Source organism: Elephas maximus, chromosome 15 (genome assembly GCF_024166365.1).
Source record: "Elephas maximus indicus isolate mEleMax1 chromosome 15, mEleMax1 primary haplotype, whole genome shotgun sequence".
NCBI lineage: Eukaryota > Metazoa > Chordata > Mammalia > Proboscidea > Elephantidae > Elephas > Elephas maximus.
The window spans coordinates 17,715,150-17,737,136 of record NC_064833.1 but is presented as its reverse complement, the minus strand read 5'-3'; the positions used below and the strand labels follow the sequence as shown (position 1 = coordinate 17,737,136).

At 50.5% G+C, this 21,987-nt stretch overlaps 1 protein-coding gene across 1 annotated transcript; it reads left to right on the top strand.

Moving 5' to 3' along the window:
• Positions 1-11,250: 11,250 nt before the first annotated feature.
• TRIB1 (tribbles pseudokinase 1) lies at positions 11,251-19,844 on the top strand. Its single transcript, XM_049854348.1, has 3 exons — positions 11,251-12,423; positions 14,684-14,976; positions 17,271-19,844. The coding sequence occupies exons 1-3, from the start codon at positions 12,064-12,066 to the stop codon at positions 17,734-17,736; spliced, it is 1,119 nt and encodes a 372-aa protein (XP_049710305.1). The 5' UTR covers positions 11,251-12,063; the 3' UTR covers positions 17,737-19,844.
• The last annotated feature ends 2,143 nt before the right edge of the window (positions 19,845-21,987 follow it).

The window sequence follows — 21,987 nt, the reverse complement described above, 5'->3', positions numbered from 1 at the left end:
AGCTGGGGAACAGAGGGAGCGATTGTGCAGAGGTGAATGGGGGAGGGAGGCTGCCTGGAGACGGGCATAGATTCCCTGCCTGCTAGGGCCCGGCTGAGCCCTACTTCCACTTTATTATCTACAGTGGCATTCATCCTTGCAGCCTGGGAACAAGCTAGGAGGTGACCCTTCCAGGACGCGCACCCTTGGGATTTTCCCATGCCCTCTGTTTGCTTGCAGGTTCCCACCCAAGGGCCTATAAAACACTGTTAACCCCCTCCTGCCCCATGAACATTTTCCCATAAACACCCTCTGGGACTTTGACTTTTCCAATGTATGCTAAGAGAGCTGCCCGTGGTCATCCCTGAAGGTAATGGAGAGGTGCCCCCAGCCATGTGTGCTGGAGCTGGCTCTCCAGAGGCCTACTGTATGTATCTCTTCCCATGTCCGCTTTCATTAACCTCATGTTGGCAGCTTGACCTGGGCCACGGTGGGAGTATTTACACCATGGAAATGGGCAAATACTGTAATCCAGATCGTATTGTTCAACATTTTCCAGGCCTCAAGAACTTGGAAATGAGGTGGTTGTTAAACTACAAAAATCTACACCCGAAGACTGTGTTTGGCCTTCAGTGGGGGAAACCAGGAGGCTAACCATACAGGTATAAAAGATGGTTAGGAACCCCCAAACTCCTAGCAGAGTGAACTGGAGTAACTTTTATAGAAAGAGCAGGAGAGTGTTGATAATTTAGAAATCAGAAATCTGATAAATTGTACTGATGTCTCTTTGGAGAAAGAAAGGGGGCCGGTCAGAGGAGAAGGATCACGAAGCAGCAGTTGGGCCAACGCCGCAATGCCATCTGTTACGGACTTTGCAATGCTCATCTAGCATGTATGTTGGTTACCCATCCTAGATTCTATCGACTGCCTTTCCCCAGAACCCAGACTTTCCCCTCCCATACAGCCATGTGCTTCATTGACTGCACCCCAGGGTGGCCCTCATTAATCCATTCCTATCACCAGTAATTGGTTCAGAGATAGGCACGTGACCCAAATCTGGCCAGTGGTGTGACAGGATGTTTGCTGGGTGGGGTCTCTGGGGAAATTCCTTTCCTAAAGGAGAAAACCAGAAGAGGTGCTCCCTTCTCCCTCTGGACATTCTCATATCGGGTTGTGATGTCCAGGCCTGTGTCAGCCAAGCTGAGGCCAGCCCAAGAGTGAAGCCAACACTGTGGATGGAGAGATAGCTCTCACCATCGTTGAGATGGTCAGTCAGCCAACCCCGGAGCCTGCCCTAAGTTTTCCTTTGGGTTTGAACGTCTTTAAGTCGAGGGTTTGGTTACACCTGAAAACATCCTCGTTGTCACTTGAAGCAGAGACCATTAGGGGTCCACCTACATCGGTTCTCCCTTGCTTTCGGGGCCCGTGGTAGATATATTTCCCAGCTTCCCTTGCACTTAGGCATGGCCATGTGGCTAAATTCTCACCAGTGGAATGTGAATATGAGTGGGTATGTCTCCTTCATGCTCTCTTCCCTTTCTAGCCAGCAGGAAACTGGACATGGCTGAGACCCGGCCTAACCATGCCTGTGCGATGCTGGACCGCAACATGGAAGGAACCTGTGTTTCTAAGTCCTGCCAACCAGAAACAGTTACCTCTTAAAGTTACCGGGGAGAGAAACAAAAATGTATTTCTTACTTCTTTCGGCTGCCTTCGTTACAGCAGCAAAGCTTTACCTTAACTAATACACCATCTGTGCTTTGTGGAGGGAGGCTTCCAGGGTAAACTTGGTCACAAACTTAAGGGCCAGAAATGGTTTCAAGCTTCTCAGCTTGAAATAGATGGCTGAAAAACACTTCCTGACATCCACCAAGTCCCCTTTTGCGGATTCGATTTGTACAAGTAACTTTCTGATAATGTGGCTTCCTGTGGGTGGCTCATCTGGGGAAAGCGAATGTGTTCTTTGATCTGCCGATGCACACATCCTGGTCTGCAGGACAGCTCCTTCATCAGTATACTTCTCGTTTATGTAACCAGCCCGGGAATCTGCCTCTGACACAAGTCCACTGTGATGAGGATGACTTCAGGTTGTGGAACCAGGTCCATGTGAGGACACAGAGCTGGCCTCTCCTTCCCGTGGGTCTCTATTCTCCTATCTGTCTCACTCTTCTCACGCTACAGTCTCTGTGCCAATGCCTTTCCTCCCCCATCACACTGTGCTCACTGAGGTCAGGGCAGCTTCCCACTTCTGACTTCTTTCTCTATCTCCCGTGTCTCGCATGATGCCTGGCACATAGAAGGGACTCAGTAAGTAAATGTGGGCCGAATGATGAGTGACTCTGGCCAAGCTCAAGGATCCTTCCCAGAGTCCTAGTCCAGGTTCATCCCAGCCCAGGAATGGTCCCAAACAGTCTTCAAACAAACTTTGATAATGAATGTCACTGAACCATACGTGTGAAGATTGTCGAGATGGCAAATGTTTTGTAACATTCATACTTAGCACAATAAAAAAAAACAAAAAATAACAAGCTTTGATAAATCGAATAAATTGAATTCTATTTTATGGGAGCTAGGTAAGCCCCCTTCAAGCCCACAGATGGAAAACCAAAAACCCCAAACCTGTTGCTATTAGGTCAATTCTGACTCACAGCGACCCTATAGACAGAGTAGAATGGCCCCATAGGGTTTCCAAGGAGCAGCTGGTGGATTCCAACTGCCGACCCTTTGGTTTGCAGTTAATCACTGTGTCCTCCAGGCAAAGCCATCTCAATTCCACCCCAGAGTTAAGCAGAGGTACTTACTCTGTAGTTTCTTTCTTTCTTTTTTAGGTAATATTTTACTGTGTTTTTAGTGAAAGTTTACACAGCAAACCAAGTTCCCATTGAACAATTGCTATGCAAATTGTTCAGGGATATTGGTTACATTTTCCACAATGTGTTGACATTCTTATTCATTCCATTATGGATGTTTTGTTTCAGTAATCTGGTTTCCTTGTACCCATACCCTTTCATCTTGGCTTTAGAGTAACTGTTGACCATTTGGTCTCATATAGATGCTTTTTTAAAACTGTGCAGTACTCACTGGACTCTATAGTTTCTTATACAGAGGGAGTGGAACAAGGAGGAAGAGAGCCTGGGGAAAGAAGTGGAGAGAAGGAAAGTGGGAAGCACAGGTGTCTTGAGGTGGGCCAACCATGAGTTTGACCTGGCTCCCAGCTTTCTAGCTGTGTGACCTTAGGCAAGTTACTTAGCCTCTCCGAGCCTCCTTTTCCTCAGCTGGAATATCCACTTACAGGGCAGTTGTGAGGGTAAATGACGTAATGGCATGCACAGTACTGAGCAGAGTGGCTGGCACTGAGTCTTTGTGCAGCATCGGTGGGCTCCTTCCCAGAAAAGGCAAACAATCTAGGATCAGACACCCCTAGGACAAGAGTGTGCCTGAACCCACAGGCTATGTGGACTACTTAACCAGGTGCTGTAGAGTTGATTCGGACTCATGGCAGCCCCACGTGCTGCAGAGTAGAGCTGCACTCCATTGGGCTTTCAAGGCTGTGATTTTTTGGTAGATTGCCAGGCCTTTCTCCCGAGGCATCTCTGAGTGAGTTTGTCAAGCACTTAACCATTTGTGCCATCCAGGGACTCCACTTGTGGACAACTGAACCCATTGCTGTCGAGTAGATTCCTACTCAGAGTGACCCTACTGGTCACTGTAGAATTGCTCCATAGGGTTTCCAAGGCAGTAATCTTTTTGGACACAGACCGCCACATCTTTCTCCCATGAAGCAGCCGTTGGGTTCAAACCACTGACCTTTTGGTTCACAGCCGACTGTTTTAACCACTGTACCACCAGGACAACTACCCCTCTGCAGTCTTTCATGGGAAGCCAGATTTTTGTCTACCAGGTTTGCCTACAGTGAATTACAGCATCTGTGCAAACCCCTTGAAGCTGCTCCTTCTGGGTTAATAGCTGCCGATTACCCAGACCAGAGGAGAGAAGACATCCAGGCAAGCCGGAGCAGGCCAGGGCCGCCTGGGAGAGCTGACGGCCCACGGGGGCCTTCCTGCCCTCCCTGCAGTGCCCATGAAGAGGTCCAGGGAGACGGCACACAGTTCGTGACCACATATAACTTGTCTCTGGCCTACTTCACCCTTTGGTTCATGGTCTCCAGCCTCCTCGGGAAGATTGCAGAAAAGCCACAGGCCTGGCCTTTTAAGGGAAGCCCCAAGAAGCAAACAGTCCTACGTCCTTAGCTAACGAAGAGAGACATGCTTGGCACGCTGCCACAGGCATCAGCAGGCTGAGCGAGGGGAAGGCCATGTTTGAAGAGGCAAGATGAGGTACTGATGCAGGCCTCAGATCAGATCATGGTGGGATGGAAACTGGTTTTTAATAAGAAAAGGGAAAAAGCAGCCTGTAGGATATATGTGCATACATGTATGTTTTTGATGACAGCTTTCTGGGTCACAGTGATTCACTGCCACGCAGAACTAGTAAGCTCTGGGCATAGGGGCCTCCCTAAATCCTGGGAGATGTTGAAAGGGCTTATGGGGCAATAACATGTGTGCTTAGAAATCGCCTTCTTTCCTGTCAGCTCAGGTCACACTGGTCTGGGCAGAGGACAGTGCTTCTGATCAGGTGGGCCCTGAGCACATGGTTATGCAGGTGGAAGCCTGACCTGCAATCTGCTGGCCAAGCCCTCACCCTGGTGTGAGGTCACGTCCATCTAAATAAGGGGTGCCCTTTGCTAATTCCAACTCATAGTGACCCTATAAGACAGAGTAGAACTGCCCCATAGGGTTTCCAAGGAGCAGCTGGTGGATTTGAACTGCCAACCTTTTGGTTTGCAGCCATAGCTCTTAGCCACTACGCCACCAGGGTTCCTTTGTTAGTTAGGATCTGTATTAGTTTCTTAGGGCTGTCGTCACAAAACGCCAAACCGGATTGCTTATAAGAAAGAAGTTTATCACCTCCCAGTTCTGGAGACTAGGAATCTGAATTCAGGGTGTTGACAGCCATGTTCTTGCCAAAGGCTCTAGGGAAGATCCTTTCCTTCTTTTTTGTCTCTCCCAGCTTCTGGTAGCCCCGGCATTCCTTGGTTTGTAGATGGTAGATGTGTCTTCACATGGCTGTCTTTCCAGATACCTCTCTGTGTCTCTTTTCTTGTATAACGACAGCACTCAAATCGAATTCCACCACTCATCTGTCAGTTTGTCATATTGTGGTGGCCTGTGTGTCGCTATGATGCTGGAAGCTAAGCTGCCAGTATCTCAAATACCGACAAGGTCACCCACAGCGGACAGGTTTCAGTGGAATTTTCAGACTAAGATAGACTAGGAAGAAAGGCCTGGTGATCTACTTCCAAAAATTAGTCAGCGAAAACCCCATGGATCATACCAGAGTATTATTCGATATAGTGCTGGGAGATGAACCTCCTAGGCTGGAAGGCACTCAAGATACACAGGGCAGTCAAAAATCTCACCTGGTTGTTCAGAGCTCCAGTTGTGAATATTCCAATGAGCAAGGAAGAAGACGCTTGGTCTTTTAGGGCCCAGCCTTGGAAGTCTCACAGCATCACTCTAATTGTACCCAACTGGTTAAAGCAGTCATGAGCCTGTCCAGACTCAGCTGCTCAATGGGAAAAGCATCAAAAAATTTACAGCTATGTTTTAAAAATTGCCACAGTGGTCTTCTGTGCTGGGCAGACAGGATGAAAGAAGGGGCAGCCCTTGTACCTAAGCCACCCTGCTCCCCACCTGTTCTCCCTTTGGGTTGGGGCACAGCCATTTCCAGACTCTGGTCCCCTCTTTTTTCTGACATCCATAGGGTCTCATGAGAAGAGAGAATCTCAGGGGAGCACCTCCTGAGAAGCAAACTCCAAGGTTTCTGGGGTCAGGCTGCTGACATAAATGAAAGGAGGCTGCTAACAGAAATGTCAGACAATAGGGAGTGGTGGGGACTGTGGTGATGCCTCCCTCCCCAAGGAATTGCTAAAACACTTTGCTGGCCAGACCAAACATGGCTGCAGACTGGATTTGGCCTGTGAGCTCCTGGTGTGAGGCTCCTGACATTAAACGCAAGAATCAGTTTCAGAAATCAATGGGACCTCAGAAATTGTCAAGGCCAGTGATTTTCAAATTTTTTTTTTCCTCTAAGTCAGTGGAAGCCTTTTCTCAAACAAGATGTTTTGGTAGAAACATGATGTAGGACAGAGAGATATGGAGACCTCTGAAGAAAACTGAGGTAGTACTGGGGAAACAGCCAAAAATCCCACCTCGGCCTCTTGCTCATTCTCTGAGGTGCCACTGTGAAGCCCTAGGTTCAAAGGAACCCAGTTTGAAAACCACCAATTTAGCCCCTTCATTCAGAAAGAATGAAAAAAAGAAAGAAGGAAGGAAGGAAAGGAAGAAAGAATGGAAGGATAAAAAGGAAGGAAGAGAAAGAACAAACGAATGAATGAATGAACAAAAGAAAGGTTGAAAGAAAGAAAAATGAGGTCCATGGAGGAGAAGTGAGCTGCCTAATTCACACGGTGAGCTAATGGCAGGGCCAGGACTTGAACTCAGGTCTTTTGTCTCAAAGGCCTGTGCCCTTTCCACTGGCAATAAAACTAGTGCCTCACATGCATACAAAGCATCACAGTTGACAAAATGATTTTCACCCGTATGAGGCACCCCATGCTGCCTTCCATCCTCCAGCCCCCTCCCAGCCTACAGCGGATGTGGAGAAAGCAGGTGACTGGCCAGGTACCCAGTGGTTAGAGACCTAGCCAGTGGGAGTGAGGAGAGTTCCAACCCAAGCAGGGGAGAGGGCTGGTCTTTGTCCAGGTGCTAGAAGAGGAATTAAGGCAACAGCGAACCAGATGCCAATGGACAGGGAGAACTCACAGAATGAAAGCTGCAGCAGGTGACTTAGAAGAAGGTGAGGAGTGTCTCGCCATTTGACCCAAGGCAGGTATGGAGCTGTGCTTGTCACTGGACCCAGGGCACCCCAGATTCATCCCTGAGAAGCTTCCAGTTCGGCCACCCCAGCAAGTGCGTGCAAGCACAGGATGGGCCACCAATGAAGACAGGTAATAGATCATCCACGGCCCTGCCAAGGCCACCTCCTCTGTGATGTCTTCCCTGATCCTTCCTTCCTCCCCCTGCCGCGTTATCCTCTCCCTTTTCTAGGCATTGGATTCTAATTGCGTGTCTACCTTTCTGTTAATTCTGCCTGCCCCTCTGTGGCTCCTTCCTTGAAGGGCATGGACTGTGCTGATTACAGATCAGGTCAAGAGGAGCAGTGGGCATGTAAGGAGGTGGGACAGAGGGTCTAGATAATGTGCCCAGGAATTTTTCATGGGAGTTCAGTAGCTCCCTTAGACCTGGGCCATTCAGGGCCTTACCCTGGCCCTCCTTCTGGCCACATCTACCCCCTTGGAGTGGGGAGTATGCAGGGGGAAGAAGGCTTGCCTTCCTAGACTGCACCTGCCCTTCTAGAACAAATCCTAGGTACCCAGGACCCCAGAATTCCCTATCCCAAAGGCCTGGAACCTGTTTCCTGAGCTCAGGGGGTCTCTTTCCCGGGTCCATCTTTCCAAGGTGACCTGCTGTCACTGCTATGTGCACTTCTAGGCCTGTGGGTGGTCAAGGAAGGGCCCAGGTACAGTGACTGTCGGGGGTGTGGATGGAGTTGGGATATGTTAGCTGGGATGTCCAAGGCTATGCCCTGGAGGCCCTTCATGGGGAGGACGGGGAAGAGAAGAGGAGTCACGTCTCCACAAATGTTAGGGGAAGACCTCTGGGAATCTAAGGCTTCCTGTGCTCTTAAAAGACTTATTTTTTGGATAGAATTTCTCTTTATTGGAAGACCTGTTGTTATGTGCCATTGAGTTGATTTTGACTCATAGTGGCCCTATATGACAGAGTAGAACTGCCTTATAGGGTTTCCCCGTCTGTAATCTTTATGGGAGCAGATCACCAGCTCTTTCCTCTTGTGGAGCAGCTGGTGGGTTTGAACCACCAACCTTTCGGTTAGCAGCCAAGCTCTTAGCCATCGTGCCATCACGGCTCCTTACTGGGAGATTAGGATAGTGCATAAAGTAGGAAGAGCGAAGTTTGGAGCCAGCCCGACCAGGGTTCCCATTCTAACTGCCACGTTCTAGCTGTGTGAACTTAGACAAGCTAATCAACTTCTCTGAGCCAGTTTGGGCATCTGTACAAATGGTGGCAATAATAACTATTTTGTGAAATTTTATTGAACATTAAACAAGAGAATATGAAAGGGTCTAGCATATGGTACTGAGCCCTGGCAGCACAGTGGTTAAGAGCTCAGCTACGAACCAAAAGGTTGGCAGTTTGAATCACCAGCAGCTCCTTCAAACACTACGGGGCAGTTCTACTCTGTCCTATAGGGTCGCTATGAGTGGGAACCGACTCCATGGCAATGGGTTTGTTTTGTTTTGTTTTGTTTTTGGTTTAGCTTATGGTAGGAGTCCGTGAGTGACATAAATGCTTAGTGCGCTCGCTGCTAACTGAAAGATTTGCCAGTCGAGTCCACCCAGAGGTACCTCGGAGGCCTGGTGAGCCTCTGCCGAAAGAACAGCCACTGAAAACTCTGTGGCCCACAGGAACGCACAGGGGCTGCTGGGCGTCAGAGTCGGCTCTACAGCAACAGGCTTGGTTCTGGTTTAGCAGATGGCGGGAAATCAACAAATGTTTCTTTCCTAACTTTCAAAATCATCTTAAATACCCATATTGTCTTGGCTAGATATGTTTCCCTTTTTTTTTTTCTTTCTTTTTTTTGGTCATTTGTTTAGAATTTAGGGTCAAGGAACAAAATGTACTTGGCGCACAGTACTCATTATGTGTGGCTGCAAAACCTTGTGTTCTTTGAAGCAGAGAAATGGAAACCTGTGAACCCTGGAAGCTATGAGAAAGTTCCCTGAGTTTAGAATGTGTAAAATGCTTACAGCCTTCCTAATCTTGCTGCCATGCACCTACCTGGCACGTGGGGAAAATGAATTAAGCCCATGCTCATCGGTAGCCCCACCTTGTCCAGAAAAATCACTACAAGTTTCCCCACATTACACAATATATGAGTTCCTGAAAAGGCAGACGCAAATCAGTCTTTCTCCCCAGTTCACCATGTATTGAGCATCCAGTGCCAGCTTGGCATTGTGCTGGGCTCTGTAAGATACACTTACGCACAAATGCACACGCGTGTACACGCACAGACTTGATTTTGGCTTTCAAAGATCCTACAGTCCTACCGGATGCAAACAGTTAATGTGCTGGGCTGCTAACTGAAAAGTTGGTGGTTGGAGTCCACCCGGAGGTGCCTTGGAAGAAAGGCCTGGCAAATCTTTTTTCTGAAAAATCAGGCATTGAAAACCGTGTGGTACAGTTTCACTCTGACACGCATGGGGTGGCCATCAATAGCCATAGTCTCCAAGGTAACTGGTAAGGGTCTTACCAAGTTCTGCTGTAAAGGTACCAAAAGAGCACCTAAGGGAATCATGTGATCAAAAAAAAAAAAAAAAACCACCCCAAACCCTGTTGCCAGCAAGTCCATTCCCAACTGCCACACAGGGTTTCCAAGGCTGAAATCTTTACCGAAGTGGACTGCCATATCTTTTCCCCAGTGGAGTGGCTAGTAGGTTCCAACCGCCAACGTTTCGGTTAGTAGTGGAGTGCTTAACCACTGCACCACCAGGGCTCCTTTTAAACTAGTGGGCAGCTAACAACAAAACTTACTAGCTATTTGTCCAGTCCAGGTTACTTAATCTTTCTAAGCTTCAGTGTCTGCTAACCCAAAGGTCGCAGGGCCTCCATGGGAGAAAAGAGCTGGCCATCTGTTTCCGTAAAGATTACAGCCTAGGAAACCCTATGGGGCAGCTCTACTCTGTCACACTGGGTCGCTATGAGCCTAAGGGTTGTTGTTAAGAATGAAGTAATACATGTAAAAGTGTTTGGAGCAGAGCCTGGCACGTAGTAGGCCTCAACTGACATTAAATATTATTACTTGGATTTTCATCTTCTAATCTCCAGTGTCCAGCTTAATTAGTGATTGCTGAATGAAGGGAGGATTAATATAGAAAGGAATTTATCCTTGGTGCTTGACCTGGTTTTAGAAAATTAAGTAGTTAGCAGCAGAAGTGCAAGGGCTCTATGATAATAGTTATCTATGCTGAGCGTCCAGGGACTGCAAACTGACCTGGTTCTCTTAAAGAAAAACGACAAATTCCAAGCTTTTTTCCTGGACTTTTGTGCAGGCTCTGGCACATATCTGGTGCACGATGAAATCACTTTGCACGGATGCACCCACACGGCCTGGCAGGGTTGCCCCCGTGCAGACAACATCGCGGCGGTGGTCAGAATGATTCCTACTCCGTACCCACCCACCCCAGGGCCGGGGCTGGTACGGGGGCCCCAGACCCTGTGGCGCGTGGGGAGGCCGAGGAAGGGGCAGGGATCCGGCAGCGGCCACGTGGGCCCCTTCCGCCAGCTCCCCACATCCTTTGTTTCCCACCGGCCCTGGCTCAGGAAGCTCTTTCAGCGAGTCACCGCGAAGGGGCGGCCCGGGAGCCGGGAGAAGCTATTTCCGTGCAATCCCGGCGGGCGGCAGGAGCGGGAGGGGCGTGGAGGTGGAGGCAGCGCAGAAGGCCCTGTGTTTGCTTTTATTTCATCCAACAGAAGGTTCTATTTGTGGAAGCGAACAGACGCTGGGGATTAGAGATGGGAGGGGGCAGGAAAAGGGGGAAAAAAAAAAAGCCACATCTACTACCACGCACAGGTCTTCCCCGGAACTACCGCGTGGGGGTGAATGACTGATTCTGGAATTTAACACCTTCCCCAGCCCGCCCCTTCCTCGGGCTGCAGCCGGGCGTCGGCGGCGCCTACGGCTCCAAGCGGAGCTCCCGAGGCGCTGGGCGGTGGGGGTATCCCCGGGGCTAAAGGCGTAACCACTGGGCTGCAACAGCCGCGGGTGCAGAGAACCGTGGTGCGCGCGCCCTTCCGCCGGGCTCGGGGACTCGCGCGCCCGCCTTGCTCCGCAGCCCATTGTGCTCGGTGTGAATGGGGCGCGCGCACCAATCCGCGGCCGCCTCACCCCCTGCGCCCCGCCCCTCCCGCCCACTTCCCGGGACCCTGACGTCACAGGGACGTTTCCTTGGCCCCCTCCTCCGGCTTCTAGTGCGGAGCCGGCCCCCTGCCGAGTGCGCGCGCCGCCTCCAGGCCAGCCCAGCCCAGCCCCGGGGGCGTGTGCGCGCGCCCAAGCCGGGCCGGACGCACCACCTGCGCCCGAGCACGCTGCCCAGAGCATCCCCTGTCCCGGGCTCCCCCCATCCCCCGCGCCGGCCCAGCTCCACCTCCTATGCTCCCCCCTCCGCTCCGGTGATTGCTAGCCGGGCGGCAGGGTCGGAGTCGTCGCTGCCACCTCATTGCACAACCCGGCTTCCCAACTGTTTACACAGCCCGGTCTGTGAGTGTGTGTGTATACAGCGTGAGTCACCGGGAGGCGGAGGAGGTGGAGGAAAAGAAGGAGGCGTGCACTGGCCGGGATCGGTGCGGCGACACACTCACTCACACTCAGTCACTCTCTCCGAGCGCGTCTCGCTAGCTCACACGCCAGGAGCCCAGGAGCGCACAGGATCCGGAGCCCCGCGGAAAAGTTGCTCCAGCTTGGCTCCGAGACTTTTTGCTTTGGGAAGTACATTGGATCCGAGGCTTATCGGATCCCGCGGAATCCTGTACCTCGCGGCTCGGGACCCAGGGAACGCCAGCCACCGCCTCTGTCTCCCGGACTGTTCGCAGCCGCGGCAATAATAACGGCGGCCGTCCCCGGCCAGGCGCCCGGAGCCGGTGCCCGTGGGGATCCGGGGAACCGAACCGGCCTTCACCCCCTGGACGCGCGGCCAGCGTGGTCTCCGCGTGCACCGCGAGCTCCAGGGAGGGACTTCTGCTCTAATCCCCGTGAGGGCAGAGCCAAGCCCGGGCTGTATACTCTGTCCCGCGAGCTGGAAGAAGTCGCGGCGCCGAGCCCGCAGCGCCTTCCCGCGCGGGTCGCCGGACGCACAAAGCCGGCGCCGCCTCGGCCCGGGACGGGATGCGGGCCGGCCCCGTGCGCTCGGCCATGAGCGGCGCCGCGCAGTCCCGCAGCCCGGTCCTACTTCTCCCGGGCGCCCGGGGCACCCCGGCCAAGCGCCTGCTGGATGCAGACGACGCGGCAGCCGTGGCGGCCAAGTGCCCGCGCCTCTCCGAGTGCTCGAATCCCCCCGACTACCTCAGCCCTCCCGGCTCGCCCTGCAGCCCGCAGCCCCCGCCTGCCGTGCCGGGCGCCGGCGGCAGCTCTGGGAGCGCGCCGGGGCCCAGCCGCATCGCTGACTACCTGCTGCTGCCCCTGGCCGAGCGCGAGCATGTGTCGCGGGCGCTGTGTATCCACACCGGCCGAGAGCTGCGCTGCAAGGTAGGCGCCTGGGGACCAGGATCCAGCGGGGGGCTGGGGGGCGTGGAGGCGGGCAGAGGGGCTTGGGACGCCGCAGGTACTACCAAGGCTTGGGGCAGGGCGAATAAGTGGGTCAAGTGCGGTAAGGCGGTATGTGACTGGGTCATCCTTTTGGGAGAAAGAGGGGTCGTGGTATAAGGGGGGCTCGGCGGCGAAAAGTGCAGCCCTCAATTGTTTTATCGCTATATTCCTTTCCTTGGCGCCCAGCTCAGCGCGTGGCGTTCCATATAAGTTGTGGAATTGAAATGAATTCCAGGGCCATGCCATTCCCCTTCCCTCATTCTCCTGCTCCCCCCCCCCCCCGCCTCCTTGTCCTGGAAAGAGGCCTGCCTTGGGTGCCTCCTCGGAGCTTGAAGCAGCTGGCAACTCCCGGGCCGGGATTTCTAGGCGCCCGGGCTCAGCTGCGGGTGGTAAAGGGTGGAAAGACTGTGTTGGGCTCCCGTCTGGGGGATTCTGGCTTGACCCGCGCTGGGACGAGAACGCCGCCAAGACCGTCCCCGCACTCCCGGGACCTTCTAGCTGGGGCGGGGGGCGAGGGGGCGGGGAGGGACCTTCCCAGAGTAGGACTGTTGGAAACGCTACACCGGCGAGGAACCCTCACTTTTATTCACTTATTTATATCCCGGCCAGCGATCTGCATTTGAACATTAGGGATCCCCATCCCGCAGCAGGAGATACAACTCTTAGAGACAGGGTCCGCGAGATACCACTCTTAGGGACAGGGTCCGCGCTTCCTCCACCAGAGCTCATGGACGCAGGGCATTTCTGCCGCCCACCCTTTGCGATCCTGGCACTCCCCACCCCCCAAGCAGTCCTGAGAGCCTTCACCCGAAAGAGGGGGTCACCCCAAGTTAAAGTCGCTCCGGGTTTTCTGCAATTCACCTGACTCTCCCAGTCCCTGGGCTTGCTGCTGCCACCTACTGTCCGAGGGGAATGAAATTTCAAATGCACGGTCAAGTCCAGTTTAAAAGGGAAAAAAGTCTTATTTTCTGTGTAGCTGAGGCTCAGAGCTGTTTTGGGAAAAGTATGTGTGTGTTTGGGTCTGGGGTGGGGCGAGAGGAGGGGGCGTCGGAGGGATTTTTCTGGCTGGTGCCAGAGCAGCCAGCCCTCAGAGGTGGGGTGGGTCTAGCCATTGTGCAACTCCTTCCAGTTCCTCTGAGCAGATAATAGCTGAATCCAGATGGTGACAACCCGTGTGTCACCGTTTCCAGTAGAGTCTAGGATATGAGTAACCGAACCAAACAAAAGGGCCTTAAAGAGTCCAGCCAGCTTCTTAGAGGAGATACTACCCATTTCCTGTGGGGTGGGGGTTGGGTGGGGAATAAACAAAGGAAAAAAAAGAAATGTTCACAGGATCCCATGCCCCTGCTGTGAGACTCTAACTCAGGGAGGCTTATACCTGAGTCAGACTGCTGACCTTGGTGTCACAGGCTCCCTCTTGCTCCAGCTCATCCCTTCCTCCTGACTGATGACAGAGCTGCCTGTTCTCTGGCCCCTGCCTCCCTGAGGAGGCTGCAGCGTCAGTCACCATGTGTGCCCTTTTTGTGAGCACTTTGGGTCTGCAGGAGGACATGCATTTCCAGAGGCTGATTTCTGTTTCTGGGGACCCCAGGAGGTGCCTTCTATCAGCCACTTTGCAGCCTTGCCTGCAAACAAGGAAGGGCCACAGAGTGTGGGGGCTTTGGGGCTTGCTCTCAGGAGCTGGTGGAAGAGAAACATGTAGATATAGACAGTTCAATCAAACCATCCCTATGAAGGGGGTGACTCTTAAGATGTTTGCTATCCCAGAGTCCTAGGTGTTACCAGTTTTAATGATGTTAGGGGCAACTGGGAGTCCCTGTGTGGTACAGTTAACATGCTTGGTTGCTGATCAAAAGGTCGGAGGTTCAAGTCCACTTAGGTACGTCAGGAGAAAGGCCTGGCACTCTACTTAAGAAAAATAAGCCATCGAAAATTCTATGGAGCACATTGCTCCTCTGACACATGTGGAGTTGTCATGAGTCAGGGTTGCCATGAGTTGGGATTGACTTGACAGCAACTGGGGGTGGTGGTAGGGGCAGCTGGGGCTGCATAGGGTGGGGTGGCAGAGAAAAGGGGTACATGAATGGCATCCTTCTGTAGTCAACCAAAGCCCCAAAACTGGGAACCTCAGCCCAGTCCTGGATTTGGGTGACAGCTTCTTCTTTTCCTGCCTCCTAAATGGACCACCCTCTCTCTGCAGGTGTTTCCCATTAAACACTACCAGGACAAAATCAGGCCTTATATCCAGCTGCCATCACACAGGAACATCACTGGCATCGTGGAAGTGATCCTTGGGGACACCAAGGCCTATGTCTTCTTTGAGAAGGACTTTGGGGACATGCACTCCTACGTGCGAAGCCGGAAGAGGCTGCGGGAAGAGGAGGCTGCTCGGCTCTTCAAGCAGATCGTCTCTGCCGTTGCCCACTGCCACCAGTCGGCCATTGTGCTGGGGGACCTGAAACTTAGGAAATTCGTCTTCTCCACGGAGGAGAGGTGAGCGGGCATTTTGGAGCCACAAGGCAGGTTGAGCCAGTTAGGGGCAGTGTTTTGGTTTGAAACAAAACCAAGGGCTGAGTTGTCCCAGATTTAGAATTTAGAAGTCCTGCTCACAAGGAATCATGGCCAAGATTGGTTTACCCTGTATTCTCTTGAACGTGGCCTGGGGACACCTTGGTGCTTCTGGAGGATGCCATGTGATGACAGGTTGCCCTCCCCACCTCCACCCCCGGGACCAGGTTCATTCCCCAGTGTCATCAGAAAAGCCAGTTCTTCTGGGGTACGAATGGCAACCTGTCCTTCACCATGTTGACTCCTAGAGGAAGCTTTCAAATCTTTGCTTATGCTGAGTGTTTTTTGCTTGTTTTTGGTCCCAAGAAGGCATCACAGAGCTAGTTAACCTACTGTATTTGCAGAATCCCACCCGCCTCTCACACTCTGCATTCCTGTTCTGTCTCAGGCTTGGTCCCTATTGCCTTCTTCACATCCTGTGGTGGCTTTTTAGACCTCTTATGTGACTACATCTTCAGAAAATAGCCACGGTGAATAATAAATGGAAATTGGCTGGGATCGATTGCTAAATATAGATCATGGCTTACATCAAAAAGGATAGAAGAGCGTGAGAAGAGAGGAATGAGACATTAAGCCTTAGAGTTGAGGTTTCAGACTCTTAAGAGAATTCAGGAAGCCACACATACAGACTGTACCTGGTTTTAAGAGACGGACCACGTTCCTGGTGGAAAGATTGGGAGCAATAGCATTGTAAAATTGTAAAGGTGGATATTTTTTGTTTGTTCTGACTGTTTACACAGGGCTTATCCCACCTGTGCATTTTTTACCTTTAACTCCAGATCGAATGAAAAAGTACAGAGTTGCGTTGCCCTAGAGCATGACTTTGTACCTAACCTTGCAATATGTATTGGAACACACTGATTAGCAAAGAAAAGCAAGCTGTTTGCAATGAAGACGTTTCCAATTCCCGGCACATGCTGCTTTGATATGGTGATGCGTTTTCTGAAACATGCCTTACACACCTCCTTGCTGGCTTTTGAAATCCGCGTTGCACAGGCGAATATCATGGGCATGGAGTTTGGCAACCCAAGGGTTAAGCAATGGCAGGCTGACGCTATTCGGGTAACAGGCACAGGTGCAGAGTTTTAGTACTACAGCAGCCAATCAGGGCCAGACGGTGTGGGTTGAGTCATATTTTCCGTTTACAGAACCAATGGGTATTTTACATAACGACGTGGAGGTCATGCTGAGGACAGACTGAAGTTAGCACATGTATACTACACTCCAGGGAACAGGAAGGCAGGAAGAAAAAAAAAAAAAACCCAGACCTTGAGAGGAAAAGGAATTGACCCATCAGTCAGCACCAAATGTTTGTGCTTGACTTCACAGGGGCCTTGCTGAAACAGCTATTTTGGAGATACAGGGAGAGACAGGCTGCCAGTGGATATTAGAAGACCCCCTTGTAGCTTTGGGGGCTCCAAGAGAGCTGGGTGGCTGGATCTGAATAAGAAGGCACCTGCAGCTTCATACGAGTGCCTTTGACAGATAGTTTTTGAGACATTGGTTGTTACCTGTGCAGATAGATTAAATATGTTCACGTGTTGGTGTGCTGTCCTGGGGTGGGTGTGCATGTACGTGGGTAGCAGTTCGGGGGCGCTGCTTCCCTCAAAATTCACCCACCTCTCCATTTAGGCTAGGCAGTCTCTGTAGTTAAACAGGCCAATAAATGCAGCTCACGTGCCTTGCAACCTTCCCATGACAGTTACAGTTACCCACTCGGGCCCACGTGGACAAAGTTCCCTCTGTGTGTGTAGATGTGGGTGTGAGCAGCAGTGCTAACAGCCTGTGGGCAATGACAAGGACTTTGGGCCCTGTGTTCTGTGAAGCAAAATGTGTACAGTGTTCAGGCGTAGGATATACTGCTCTTCCTTGAGAGCTTTTATAGACAATGTCAGCATCCCCAAGACAAGCTCCTGGTTCTAGAACGTGAACTTGGCAAATCGTGTAAGCCCTATTAGGATATCTCTTACAGGCTCCAGTGTCACGAACAGCGTTTGGGGCTTTGCTCCATACCCTCTATCCCAGGCTTGCTCTAGGTACTTTCAGATGCGATTGTAGTTTGCATTGGTTCGTGAAATCCCGGGTCCTGCACTGCTTACTGGGCCAAGGGGTAATGGCATTCCCTGGGCCTTAGCCTGTATGTGTGATTGTGAAGGCCCTATTTTTCATAGCAGCTGGTCAGGAAGTAATGGCTTGGCTCCTCTCTCTCTTTCTCACAGAACCCAGCTCAGACTGGAGAGTCTAGAAGACACACATATAATCAAAGGGGAAGATGACGCTCTATCAGACAAACATGGCTGCCCAGCCTATGTGAGCCCCGAGATCCTGAACACGACCGGGACCTACTCTGGAAAGGCAGCGGATGTTTGGAGCCTAGGGGTGATGCTCTACACCCTTTTGGTCGGACGATATCCCTTCCATGACTCAGACCCCAGTGCCCTTTTCTCCAAAATCCGACGTGGACAGTTCTGTATCCCCGACCACATTTCCCCCAAAGCCAGGTGCCTCATCCGCAGCCTCCTGAGACGAGAGCCTTCAGAGAGACTCGCTGCCCCCGAGATCTTGCTCCATCCCTGGTTCGAGTCCATCTTGGAACCTGGCTATGTCGACTCAGAAATAGGAACTTCAGACCAGATTGTCCCACAGTACCAGGAGGACAGTGACATTAGTTCCTTCTTCTGCTGATCCCAAAACCTCAGAAACCTCATAATTCTCACACATGGCATTTCCATTTCTAAAGATGGACAGATCTTCCGGCGTTGTGCCAACCAGATAGGTGACTACGTCAAGAATGTAGCTGCTGAGTTCAACGTGTTGTCTCTTCTAGTTTGTCGTGACGAGTGACTTTATTGATTTGAGCAGCAGACACTCTTTGGCTGCCCTGAAAAACTTGTTTCCTTTCTTAACAAACCCTCGCAAATCCCCTTTTGTCAGATTCGGGGTCCCTTATCTTTTGTAGGTGGTAAAGAATATGGACATCCTACAAATAGTGAAATCAGCTTGAACGTTCTAAAAGGTGATGAACTGAATCGCACCGTGGCATTCTGGGCAATAACCATATTTTAACAGGGTGACGATGAACTATCTGGGCCAATTAACTTGCTGCCTTTGAACTCTTCTTTGGTGGCTAGACTTTTGCTACCCCAGTGTCCCTGATTGGAAGGGTTGTGTGTGTTTTTTGGCTGAAACACTCACTCTTTCTTCACGCTCACTCTTACCAAGGACTCTGCTCCATGTTTGGAGCAGACGATAGCAGGAGCATAGGAGCCTGCCTGGACCACAAACCCGGACTCTCACCTCCATCTCCTGCCAAGACCTCATACGCACTAATGCCTTCTCCCTGACCTTGACCTTGAGACCCCCCCCAATCCCGTTTAGCTGTGAAAGCACTTACCAGCTAACAACGGAAAAGTATCACAAAAGATCCGAACTCCTGGCGATTTCAGAACTCTGAGCTCAGACAGAGAAGCTGCAGGCTTTTGAATCATTTGAGTGTTTGAAAGTGTTACCTTTGTGGTTTGCCCTCAAATATGTTAGCACTTAATCTCCCCGCCCCCGCCCCATCCCCCCCGCCCCCGCCAGCACTATCTCAGGGTGGGCGTTTTGCCTAAGAGAAGAAAGATAGGAGACTCCCCAACCCCTCCCAAGAGCAAATGTAAAACACCTCTGTGCTGCAGAGAAAGTGAATTTTGGAGTCTTGTGAAGGAACCTCAGACCCAGCTTCCAGAATTCCCCTTTAACCCTTCGCGGATATGGTCTGCCTCTGGCATTGCGTGCACGCCTGTGGTTTCGCATGATGGGTGGTGAATATTTCAGATGTGGCGTGGCTTATGAATACATCTGTGGGGTCTGCTTCTGGAGTGAGACCGTTAAGCCCCAAACCTTCGAAGGTGGAAGGGACTTTAAAAGTACCTGGTCTGCCCTCTCTCCTCTGCCACCTCCCAATGCAGGATACCACCTCGCACCCCCACCCCCACCCCCACCTCACCCCTTCAGCTTCTTTCCCAGGTGGGAATACATCCTCTGTCTGAATGCTTCCAGAGATGGGAACGCGATACCTACAAAAGATAGCGCTTCATGGCGTAACTGCAGCTCACGTTAAAAAAACAAGTACAGATGAAATACCAGTAAATGTCTTGAGCAGTGCTGAAATCAGGTAGTTAAACGGGTAAATGAAACATACTGTATTCAAGATATGGCAAAAAAAAAAAAAAGCAGTCATTTTCAAGGGCTATGCCTCGGCAAACTACTAACATGCATTGTGAGAATGCTGTGGATACCTCATGTACCATGTACTTTGTACATACATTTTACCTTTTATACCTGTGTCCGATATTTTTTGTTGTGTTAGCTCTGAGGCTTGTTTTGTTGTCTGTGTCTGTCTCAGTAACCTGCGTGTCTAAAACCACGTGAAATGTGAATGAGTATTGGCAATATGACCTTGACCGAATCGTGGACGCGAGGATGGGGAGGACAAGGCCTCTGCTGCACTAACGCTCTTGTGGTTGCTTGACTGTTGTATCTGTGATACATTATCTGGCTGAGGACTCTGGGCTGGCAGGGGCTTCTGCCGGGAAAGCTAGAAACACTAGGTCCTTCCTGTACGTGTGTATATATTATGGACATGGCGACGGTCATCCGACCTGTAGAGAAATTTTAATAAATCTGGTTTCGTAAGTAGGTGTGGTTGATTTCTCTGGAGTTCCATCTGCCTCTGCCTTTTGCAATCTCCTGCTTGGGATACAAAGGCTCCTGGCCTCGGGGATTGGAGTCTCTTGGGGGAGACAGAAAAGCAAACAGGATTATCATAATGTGTCACCTTGGACAGAATATATGGACCCTCTGGCTTTTGTCATCCGAGTGGGCAAAGTCATTATGATGGGGGAGCCACTGTGGTGAGATGAGGTTGATGAGTGCCATGGGTTGAACTTAAAGATGAGAAACATCTGAAAAGGGTCATGTGTAAATATGACTTGTAAGAATCCCTTTGGTTTTTAATCTTTTTTTTAGGTCAGGGGGCCTTGAGAATTTGATGAAAGTTATGAACATGCACAAGAGTGTACACACGTGTACCCAATGGAATTTTGTGAACCATTTCAGAGGCTCACATATATCCCTGAAGGCTGTTCCTGCAACACGCCTCTCCCTCCACGTTAGACCTAATTCAGATAGTGTAATTAAAGCATTTTCTTTTACTTTTCTTTCCTATAAAGGTAAAAATGGAGGGAAACACTAAAGGTAGATTCATTTGAATCACAAAAGAAAAGAAAGAGAAAGGACTTGGGTCTAATTAGGTTTATGGCTCCACTGGAGTCCTGGTGACAGTGGTTGAGAGCTATGGCTGCTAACCAAAAGGTTGGCAGTTCCAATCCACCAGCTGCTCCTTGGAAACCCTCTGGGGCAGTTCTGTCCCTGTAGAATCAGTGTGAGTTAGAATCAACTCGATGACAATGGGTTTTTATAGCTCCACTATTACATCAAATTTTGTTCTAAATGAAAGAAATCAGTGTGTGGGCTGGATTTTTTAATTTTTTTAAGTAACAAACATGCAGAGAAATGCACATGTAAGTGTATAAACCCATTGCCATTGAGTTGTTTCTGACTTATGGCGACCCATGTGTTACAGAGTAGAACTGAGCTCCATAGGGTTTCTTGGCTGTAATCACCAGGCCTTTCTTCCATCGCCCCACCTGGTGGGTTGGAACTGCCAACCTTTTGGTTAGTAACCGAGTACAAACTATTTGCACCACCCAAGACCTTTGTAAGAGTATTTAAAAAACCCAAACCAAATGTACTGCAGTTGAATAGATTCCAAGGCATAGTGACTCTAGGACAGAGTAGAACTGCCCCATAGGGTTTCCAAGGAGAGGCTGGTGGATTTGAACTGCTGATCTTTTGGTTAGCAGCCTAGCTCTTAAACATTGCACCACCAGGGCTCCATTGTAAAAGCATAGCTCAGTGAATTTTCACAGACCAAACACGAAGAATAGTCAGATCAAGACAACAAAGCATTGCCAGCACCCCAGTACCACCCCCATGCGCCTTTTGCTCCCTACCTGCAGCCCCCTATGAGGTTAACCACTGTGCGACAGAATTTTAACTGTAATTGTGCATACAAATTAGAATAAGGACTAATTCATCAGCTCTGGGCTTACATAAAGAGGAGTACAGAAGTCACAGATGATACAACTGCCCTTTTCCAGGACTTGGGCTGAGATCATCTAGGAAAGCAGACCTATGACACTGAAGAAAACACAACTCAAGCTGCCTCATGACCCAGGAACTAAAGAGATGGAAAGAATACATCAGAAGCAACATGGGAAGTGGCAAAGTGCTGGGAGTAGCTTAGGAACTAGGAAGCTGGGAATTGGTCCAGGACCATCTGGGGACCATTTGGGGAATAGGGCCCTTAAAACCCCAAGTTGCTGGACCAGGACTCAGAGCATACACTGCAGAATCTTCCCATCCCAATGAACCTGAACGAGGCTCGGCATAAGTCCTCGGGCACATGGAACACTAATACTTTGGACTTCGTCGAGCTTCTTAATCTAAAGATTTCAAAACACTTCGCAAGCAATTAAGGTTACAACACTCCTTTGTAGTTGTTACATGCACCAAGAAGAGAGAAATATGGGTCAGGATTGGTGGAGATGACACGTGATGCCGCACATCCATAAATTTGATCTGTTGTAAGGTTGGAACAAATCTGGGGCAATAGCAACCAGTTGCATCATGAAAGATAGGAATAAGGGTGTGCTGAGCTGGAAAGCTAATCACCACTTCACTTTTATTTTCCTTTGCGTCCTCAACATAGTTGTCATTTCAGCAAGTCAAGAACATCTCAACAACCTCTTTATTTATATCATATTTTCTGGAACTTTCGCTCATTCTCTCCCTTCCCCATCCACCTCTCTCTCTCTTGCTCACTCACTTGTT